General features: G+C 42.9%; 1 protein-coding gene across 1 annotated transcript; it reads right to left on the bottom strand.

Annotated features, from left to right (window-relative positions):
• Window positions 1–938: 938 nt before the first annotated feature.
• LOC112608562 (glutathione S-transferase A1-like) lies at window positions 939–9,309 on the bottom strand. Its single transcript, XM_025360493.1, is given in 7 exon segments — window positions 939–1,062; window positions 1,951–2,081; window positions 4,782–4,923; window positions 7,523–7,527; window positions 7,893–8,020; window positions 9,009–9,060; window positions 9,289–9,309. Coding segments are annotated over 7 exon segments (603 nt in total).
• Window positions 9,310–10,382: the final 1,073 nt, after the last annotated feature.

Here is a 10,382-nt window from a genome sequence, read left to right as displayed (position 1 = left end):
TAAATCGACCTGACAGGGTTCTTGCTGAAGAGAGGCTGGAGCTATCAGACAGCACCTGGGTGAGGAGGAACCTGACCAGACGTGGAGGGTGATCTGATATTGACGCTGGGAGTTCTTGCTAAACTCACTTAGCAAGGCTCTTCGCTAAAACTGGATTTTACAAGGAAGAGCACAGATGGCATAGAAGGTTTAGGAGGCTGCCTAAGTTTGGCCAAGCAAAGACTCTTTGTCACACCCCACTGACAATGAGTCCTGGCACCACCTGCACCAAGGACGACTTCCCTCCCCTCTAGGTGCCCCGCAAACCTAGGCTTCGCGGGAACAGTGGCTCTCTGACCTGCGTGTGAATCAGTGAGACCTAGGCTTGTTAAAGCCAATTTCTTTTTTTTTTTTTCTTTTTTTTTGAGACGGAGTCTTGCTCTGTCGCCCAGGCTGGAGTGCAGTGGCCGGATCTCAGCTCACTGCAAGCTCCGCCTCCCGGGTTCACGCCATTCTCCTGCCTCAGCCTCCCGAGTAGCTGGGACTACAGGCGNAATTTCATTTTGCCATTCCCCAGAATGGTAATTGTTTTCTTGTGCAGAATGTCAGAAGTGAATTTCTACACCTGACCTTTTTATAGGTCATTTGACAAATGTTACAGGACAATTCTTGAGCAAGTCGAACAACTCACATAGTCTACATTTTACTTTTCTACTAAATTTTTAATTCCAAGAAAATTTATGGGGAGAATGGAAATCTGATTTCATATCAGATACTAATGAAAATAAATCGATTTTAACTAAATCTGGTCATGGATGTTTTACTATGTAATAGCATATAATTTTTAAAAAGTTTATTAACTTCACAATAGCCACCACCAACATTTAGATAAAGCAATTTATTGTTGCAAAATTTTAGAATATTCTTATTGCATGTTCTTGGCATCCATGCCTGTTTTATCAAACCTTGAAAATCTTCTTTGCTTCTTCTAAGCCTTTTGCATCTCTGGGAAACTTCCTCAGGCTGCCAGGCTGCAAAAACTTCTTCACTGTGGGGAGTTTGCTGATTCTGATTTTCAGGCCCGCAATGCACAAAGCACAGCCTTAGAGTGAAGCCAAGGGCTGACACCACCATTAACACAACCCAGGGAATCTGAGTCCCTCCTACACAAAGACCGACTGAGTTCCCTCTATCAGCACCAGTATGGAGGCAGAAATGGCCACTAAGTGAGAGATGAAGATAAGAGGAAGAACATGCAGCTCATTAGCATTTTCCCAAAAAATGTCTTTAAGACTTTATTCAGTTCAGTCTTCCTACCCTCTTTCTTACACTTGAATCTTGTATATTCATGGCTCTTGTAGAAGACGAGAAAGAACCATGTGCCTGTGAGATATCAGCACAGATCAGTCTCTAAGCAGAAGAAGTGGAGATATGGGAAAATTGAGTTAGAAATGAAAATAGAAAATGTGAAAGCAAACCATGGGGCCAGTTTTCCCATAGAGAGATATAGCATTGGGGGGCAGCGTGTTGGGAGAGCTGTGCACAAGGAACACAATGATCTGGCAGCAGGAGCCAGAGCCCAAAGAAGGAACCAGATGGAAAGGGCCCTGCTCAGACACGCTTGGTGTGGGAAGACAAGGGCATATTGGGATAAAGGGTATCACAGAGAACTCAGCAGCAAAAACCACAGTGAAATACAGGGATGAGGAGAGATGCTGGGCTCTGGGTCCTTTGCATTATATAAAGTGAAATGTTCTTCTTGGGGTAGCATGCACATCAAATTTCCTTGGCATCACAAGGAGGCATTTCCATGCCTCAGAATCAGGACCTGGAAGCTCATTTTGGAGACATGGGAGGCCCTGAAGGCCTGGAGAAGGCTGGGATCAGAATGTGGCCAGTCCAAGGGCCCAGATACTAGATACCAAGGTGGAGATGAGGAGCTGCCTCTTGAGGACTGGGAAATGGGTCACCTTCAGCAGAGGGAAGCTGGAGGTGAGGCTGGAGTCAAATTCTTCCACATGGTAGAGAAGTGCCAGCAGGTGAATATCAGCCCGGCACAGCTTGTTGTCAATGAGGTAGTCTTGTCCATGGCTCTTCAACACCTGAAGAATTGGAGGAATCAGGTCAGGAACACATGTGCAGTGAGGCTGGGGCCTCTGCTTCTCCCTGAGTTTGTCCAGCCTGACTCTCCCTCTCCCACCTCTGCTTCCTTACTGGGCAGGTGCGAAGATCCAGATCTTTCTCCATGTTCCCTGATTCAGTGAGAGAGTAAGAAGTGTGGCTCTGCTCACTTCTTGGTTGGAGCCCAGGCTCCCATTTTCTCTTCTTATTCCACATCAGCTGTGGCATCCACAGCACCCACCCAGCTTGCATCTTCCACATGGGCCAGGGGCTTATCCCCTCTTGCAGCATGTTCTGTCTGCCCCAGGCCCTACAGCGTGCAGCCCTGGTGTCAGTGGCTTTACACTCTATCTCTCTGCAGTCTCTCTTGGGTAGCGACTCCACCTTCATGACAGCACGCTTCTCCCAGGAGTAGACTCTTTCAGAATCCTCTTTTCTCCTCAACTGCTCTCCTCATCTCCTGCTTTGGGATGTGAAATAAGCCTGGGTGAGCTTTAATTCATCCTCTTTCTTGCAATGTTAGTTCTTACTGCTTTCCCTATGCTATAATCTGCATGCCACTGTGTCCCGGAGTGAACTGTGAAGATGTCTGCAACTTACTTTGAAATGCAAAAAAAAAAAAAAAATTGTTTGACTGAGGCAAACAGGGGTGTAGTGACTGACATGTGATACAGCTAAGATAAAATGTTAACTTTGCTACTTAGATCCTTGGTGTATGTAAGTTCATAAAACATTTCTTTGGACTACACTGGATGTATACATTTTTTAATAATAAAAATTTTGAGTGATATGTGATATTTATTAAAATATCTCAGCAGATTAACATCATAAATAATAAAAAGAGAAATCATATGGCACCATTGATTTAAGATAATACTTTGGCAAATATATTTTCAGATTATGTATACATTCACAAGTATGGATAATTACTCAGTACACAAAGAAAACAACTTCAATGCTATATTGTAATATACATTGTTCAAATGCACATGTCATGGGTTCTTTGGTAGAACTGCTAGAATTCTTATTCACAGTCTATTTTTATACCATGCCTTGAGAGTCAGGAGCTCCATTAACATCACGGAAGGCTTTTGGACGTGAAGGTCAGTGCCCCACCAATTCCCAGGCACTATTTTTCTGTTGCCTTATGTTATGGACTGAATGTTTATGTTTCCCAAAAATTCACCCATTGAGATCCTGACTCCCATGTCTTTAGAAGAGATCCCTAAAAATATATATTCTTTCAAGCCATTAGTAGGTGGGGCTTTCAGGAGATGATCAAGTCATGGGGGTGGAGCTTTCATGAATGACATTAGTCCCCTTATAAAAGGGACCTTAGAGAACTCCCTTGGCATGTTTGCCATGTGAGGACACAGCCAGAGATTGGATGTCTATGAATCAAGGAACAGGCGCTCCCCAGTTGTGAAATCTGCTGGCACATCGATCTTGTACTTCCCAGCCTACAGAGCTGTGAGACAGAAACACCTGTTCTTTACCTAGTCTATGGTATTTTGTTACAGCAGCCAAATTGCTAAGAAACCCTCTAAACTCTTAGTGCCCTTATAGACTAAACAGCTTCTATCATGACCTTTGCAACAGTTAGTCAAATACACCAGCGTTTGGTCAATAACTGCCAACTTCCCTAATTTTTGCCTCTATTTTCAATTTATGACCAACCACAGAAAGCAAAATATGAATCTCCAACCAATCACATAGAAATCCATGCTTCTAGTTAGCCAGCTTACAGCATCCCTAGGCCAGCAACCTGCAGTCAGGGCATAACTTTTTCTACCATAAATCTCTCAGACTTTCCTGCCTACCTCTGAATCTCTGACAAATGTGACTGATGGTGGCTGACTTCCTTTCTATAGCAAGCTCTGTGTAAACACCCTTTGCTTATTCTCATTTGGATTGTCTTGGCTTCCACAGTTTTTCTGGAAGTTCCAACAAGGCATGGTCTATGTTACCCGTTGCCAAGGACCCCAGCCGTCAACCAGGTGCAGTATCCACAAAGGCTCCTCATGCCTTGTGGCAAGTCAGCACCTGGACTGAAATCTCTTCTCTTTGCAGTGAGCTCTTTGACTTTTTATTCTCAGGTTGGCCCTTGGTTTTGGTATTGGTTCTCATCTGCTTAGCCTCCTTTGTAGAATCAGGACTTTCTTTTGATTTCTTTTGTAGTCTTTCGTGTTACTGTTTTTTGTCATGCAATCTAAAGGTGTTGTCATAAAAGAAGCAGCATAAGAGCAGAGGCCCAGAAGCCTGTTTTTCAAGATAGCCTCACAGTACATTAAGTTTGAGGTTCTCACTGGACCTCTTTCCATTCGTACAAACTTTGCTATGGGTCACCCCTAAAACTGAATGAAGTTCTTCTCTCTTGATTTTTGGTTCTTGTTGTTTTACAAACTTGGCAGTAATCCAGACAGAAACATCACAGTTTCCACTTGGGGCAGAGTAGTGACTGTGACTTTAGGTTTACTTTATCCTTGTTAGGTGGCAATCCATACTGCTCACTGAATAATTCTCTATTGTAGTTTTGAGGCTCAAATCATGTAGCCACTGAAAAGCTGAAGAAATGCCTAGGGCGAGATCAGGGGAAGTGGCATGGAGCTTCCATGCCTTCCCTGGACAGTCCACCCTCCAAGAAGTTCCATGTGTTCAGCTATCCAGAAGCTCCCAGGTACAGTTTCAAAGACAGGAAAATAATGGCTTGATGTTCCCCCTTTGATCAGGTCAAGCTTTGTTTCTTTTTCCTCGGGTGTATGTGATGAGTAATGTAGAAGCTTTTCACTCAAACCTGCCCTACCTTCTATATACATATCGACCCTGTAAGACGAAAATAACCAAACTGCTAAGTGCCTTCTGCCTTAGATTTTATGGTTTAAACACTTGAGACAATGAAGCATTAGGTGATAGCAAAGTAATTCAGCTCCATTGGGTGCCTTTCAAATGCCAGTCATTAGGCTATGATTTTTATAAATATATTTACATTAATTTCTCAGAACACTCTATTGTGGTAGATCTAGATCTAAAATGTTTGTTATACACATGACCAAATACAGGTACAAGAAACATCAGTGACCTGTCCAGTGTCACAGTCACGAGAAATTAGTGGAATCACTGCACATAACTACTGATGCTACAAATAAGGTTTGCTCACTCTGTTGTGGTTTGTTCTATACATAAGTTTAGCATGATTCGTATGGCTGAAGACCTGCAATTTGACAGCCTCCCCAGCACAGCCATCTCGAACGTGTCCGTTTTCCTCTCTCCTCATACTACACATTCCAGGCTCGTTTTTATGCCCAACACTAGAAGTTCTTTTTTTTTTTTTTTTTTTTTTTTTTTTTGAGACGGAGTCTCGCTCTGTCACCCAGGCTGGAGTGCAGTGGCCGGATCTCAGCTCACTGCAAGCTCTGCCTCCCGGGTTCACGCCATTCTCCTGCCTCAGCCTCCCGAGTAGCTGGGACTACAGGTGCCTGCCACCTCGCCCGGCTAAGTTTTTGTATTTTTAGTAGAGACGGGGTTTCACTGTGTTAGCCAGGATGGTCTCGATCTCCTGACCTCGTGATCCGCCCGTCTCGGCCTCCCAAAGTGCTGGGATTACAGGCTTGAGCCACCGCGCCCGGCCTAGAAGTTCTTAAAATAGAAAAAAATAAAATAAATAAATGAAAAACTAGGAAATAAGGTATGTCTAAAAACTATATTATTTCAAGGAAATTTTAAAAAAAGAAATTCTCTCAATTATTTTCCATAAAACATTGTTCCATTACCTTCTCCACATGATGTTGGCCAATTCTAGTCATGACTGTGTTTCAAGACCTCACCTAATATTCCCATGGTAACATGAGAAAATTGTTTACATGGTAAAATTGGTAAACATGGTAAAATTATTCATATAAAGCCAGTGCATACTATAGGATATCTTCTTTCTTCTCATTTCAAACTATGTTTCCTACAAAACTTTTATTTGTTTGTTTGTTTGGTTGGTTGGTTTTTGTTTTTGTTTTTTGAGACAGAGTCTCGTTCTGTCACCAGGCTAGAGTGCAGTGGGGCGATCTCAGTTCATTGCAACCTCTGCTTCCTAGGTCCAAGTGATTCTCCTGCCTCAGCCTCCTGAGTAGCTAGGATTATAGGTGCACGCCACCACACCTGGCTAATTTTTGTATTTTTAGTAGAGACTGGGTTTTACCACGATGGCCAGGATGGTCTTGATCTCTTGACCTCATGACCCACGTGCCTCGACCTCCCAAAGTGCTGGGATTACAGGCATGAGCCACTGTGCCTTGCCCTGTATTTTATTTTTCTTTGAGACAGAGTCTTGCTCTGTCGCCCAGGCTGGAGTGCAGTGGTGCGATCTTGGCTCACTGCAACCTCTGCCTCCCAGATTCAAACTATTCTCCTGCCTCAGCCTCCTGAGTAGCTGGGATTACAGACACGTGCCACTACACCCAGCTAATTTTGGTATTCCGAGGAGAGATGGGGTTTCCCATGTTGGCCAGGCTGGTCTTGAACTCCCGACCTCAGGTGATCTGCCTGCCTCGGCCTCCCAAAGTGCTGGGATTACAGGCGTGAGTCACCATACCTGGCAAATACTTTTAAAATAATGGCTTTATTGACATGTATTCACATATCATAATTGCCACCCCTTTATAGAATATTATTTAGTAATTTTTAGTACATTTACAGAATTCTGCAAATACCATCACTGTCTAATTCCAGAACATTTTTATCACCTGGGAAGGCAGTAGCACATGCTTTGGCAGCCATTCCCCATTGTCCCCTTTCTCCAGCCCCTGTCAACAACTGATTTCCTTTCTGGACTCAAATGGTCTGGATGGTTCATACAAAAGCATTCATGTCACATGTGGCCTTTGGTGTCTGGTTTCTTTTACAGCACATGTTTTCAAGGCTTACCAACGTTGGAGCATGCATCAGTACTTCATCTCTTTTCATAGCCCAAGAATATTCCATTGTCTGCTACAGCACATCTTGTTCCTCCATTCTTCCATGGGTGGACATTTGGGTTGTTTGCACCTTTTGCATATGATGAATAATTCTCCTATGAACATTTCCATGCATGGATTAGTGCGGATGTGTTTTCCTTTCTCCTGGATGTAGACCTGGTAATGGAATTGCTAGGTCATTGGTAACTCTATATTGGACTTTCCAAGGAACCGCCAACAAGGGAGGAGACCCCTCCTCCCAGCTTTGCTGGTGCAAAATCAGTCTGGCTGCTTTGGTCTGTATCAAATGCTTACTTTAGGTAAGTCTAGTATCTTGGGCACCAGCCTCTCTAACCTTAGTCAAGTTGACCAGTTCATATAATTGGCTGGAAACTTAGGTTCCTGGTCATTATTCTTGGAATTAGTGGAACCTGAGATTCAGCTCTTTTGCAGCCTTCCCTCCCAATTCCTTCATCTACAGACTCTCAAATGTTGTATGACTTGGCCTAAGCTGTTTGTTGGAGTCCAGCCTCTGAAGGCCTGAGCACCTGGAATCATGATTCCCCATCCTGCTAAGTTCACGGTTCATCAGTGTGTGGAAACCTCTATAAGGGTACTGGATCCATGAACTGCGTCCTCTTCTAGAATCACCCTCACCTGAACCCTCCCCATGTTCACTGTTTCCTCATCTCCATGGGACTCTGCAATACTGGACCCAGCATACTCGCCCAAGGCCCAGCCTGCTGCTAGTCATGATGCTCCTTCCACGGTCCCACCCACTCATGGAAGGACTTAAATCGCTCCTGTGTTCTCTGCTGATGGAAGAACAGAAAATATACTATATGGGGCTCTCTCCTTTGTGTCTGTCTGATAGATGCTGTATTTGCTGGCAATGTAGTTGAGAATGGCTCTGGTCTGCACCAGCTTCATCCCGTCAATCTCAACCATTGGCACTTGTTGGAAAAACATACTCCTATCTTTACTAAATAGAAAAAAAAAACGCAGAGTGAAATTTCTAGGAATCCCACCCTTTCAGGATGAAAAAGTGTTGTGGAAATGACTAAATGTATAAAATGAAAAAAAAAATATTGCCTAGCAACTGTTCAAATGAAATAGGAATTTGTTTTTAGCTTCTGGAAATACTTTTTCTTATCAAGCTTTCTTTTGCTTTTTATCCTGTTATTTCATTTATGTTTTTATTCCCCATCCAGCTACAAAATAGTTCCCTTGTATTGCCTGTGTTGATTTATCTTCATGATATCTTAGGAAGAAGTTGGGAGAGACTGCAACAGGGCCACCAGCCAGATGCCATTTAACAGGGGAATTTCTCAAAGTAAGTCTCATGCTGTTGAAGACATTAAATACAGTTCTGAGAGAAGTTTCTACGTTGGCCCTTTGCGTGGTCTTCAATACCCCCATTAGACAGTGTGTGCAGGGCAGGCTCTGTGTTTCTTACCCCATGGCTGCTACCCTGGCTCATGTCCCTCCTCACCCTCTGACCGGGACTTCCAACCAATTCAACACTGTCTCGTTATCTAAGCATACAACATTGGAAAGATATCACCTTGTCAAACTTATAAGAGAAACAAATTCAAAATGAACCTATTTCAACTCCTTTTGTTTAAAACATGTCCTTGCGTGTCTTTGGATGGGGTGGGCTGTATGCGATCCTGAGCTGATGACCACAGCTCACTCATGGTGCCAAAAGCAGGAAAGCAAGAAATGGGATCCTCAGGGTGCTAGAGATGGTTCTCCAGCAAATACAAATAGAAGTCTGGCCCTTTTTAGCCTGGAAAGCATTGCCAGACCTACTCTAGGAGCCCATCCTTTCCATTTTACGATTTTCTCCCTCTCCACTGTCACCAACTACACCCTTACACACGTAAGCATTCCCGGCTTTTCAAACCTCCCTGTGTACCTTCTACGAGATACCCTCCTCAGAGGCACATAGGGACTTGATCTTACTATTTCTTAACTTTTCCAAATCTTATGCAGATTCCAGAAATTTCTCTTCAAACTAGAAGCAGAAACAGTAAATGGGCTCTTGTTAATTCATTCCATAGCACTGTAGACTTTTAACCTTGGTGGCTTCTGTCTGGTACATAATTGGGAAAATATAAGATTTCTGAGCTTGGTAGAGCACACAGAGGAGGCTGGTGGTGGCCATTTTGAAATCCACACTAGATCATCAAGAAAAGGGCATGGATCCCAGCACATAGTCGCTCAATCTTCTAGTTCGCTTTACTTCCACCTTGATCACTCCCATGTCCCTGATTAGGTCATGATTTGAGAGGGGATGTCACTGGAGTTAAAGGATCATGCAGTTCTTCTAATTACGGTGTTGTCATATCTTAGGAAAGCATGTGTCTCTGAGTGAGATCAGACCACAGCCTTTGTGTCCCCAGCATGGGTATGCCATGGGCCAATGGCCACCAAAGATTCTGCCACCAAGGGCCCTCTGCTGTAATTTACATCAGCTCAGTTTGTAGGAGTCCTGCTAAGGGTGAAATAGGTCATAGCTGTTGCACAGTTATAACTCTTGCTATTACAATTTCTCCTCCTGGAGTATATGGGACACAATAGAATAGAATTCTCAGTTTTAGGAAGGAATTAAAGTCCCCACAGCAACATTATTATTTTTAATGAAAATCTCTGGCTTGCGACATGCCTGTGTGGGTTTAATATCACTATTGTCATGTCCTGGCTTCTTGACTTTGGACACATTGTTGAATCTCTCTGTGTTTTAGTATCTAACCTATGAAGTGGGTATACTTATGGTACCTGTGTTATAGGTTGGTATGAAGATTAAATTACAAAGTCATGCAAAGCACTCAGAAAAGTAGCAAGTGTATAATAAGTGCTTATTAAATACACACTATTAAGATTCTGAGAGATGGCTGGTATTTCATATCATCATTAAAAAATTAAATCATTCTAATATTGATGAAAATATACTCTATTGTTGATCTAGATCCAGTGATTTAAACTTTGAAATAAATCACACCTTGTCTTGAGAGCAGTCATGTTGGCTGGAATGGCAGCCAGCAATAAGACTGTCTCAATCTGATCAGCAGCTCTGTCTGAGTGGATGCAGGTATTTAATACAAATATGAAACCCAGTTATTGCATAACAATGCAGTTGACTTAATGGGCAGAATCTATAAAAATAAAAGTAAAAGTAGACACTTATCAAGATTTCCTGTATTTCACTGTTGATATGATCTGGTTCCAATCTTGACTCTGCCTCAAAATAGCTGTGTGATCTGGGAATCATCACTTAACATCTTTAAGCCTTAAACAGAATATTGTAATGTTTTCAAAATGCAAGATACAGGGCCT

This window comes from Theropithecus gelada, chromosome 15 (assembly GCF_003255815.1).
Source record: "Theropithecus gelada isolate Dixy chromosome 15, Tgel_1.0, whole genome shotgun sequence".
NCBI classification, from domain to species: domain Eukaryota; kingdom Metazoa; phylum Chordata; class Mammalia; order Primates; family Cercopithecidae; genus Theropithecus; species Theropithecus gelada.
The sequence above is the reverse complement of the archived record's forward strand: the minus strand, read 5'-3'. Positions and strand labels throughout refer to the sequence as shown.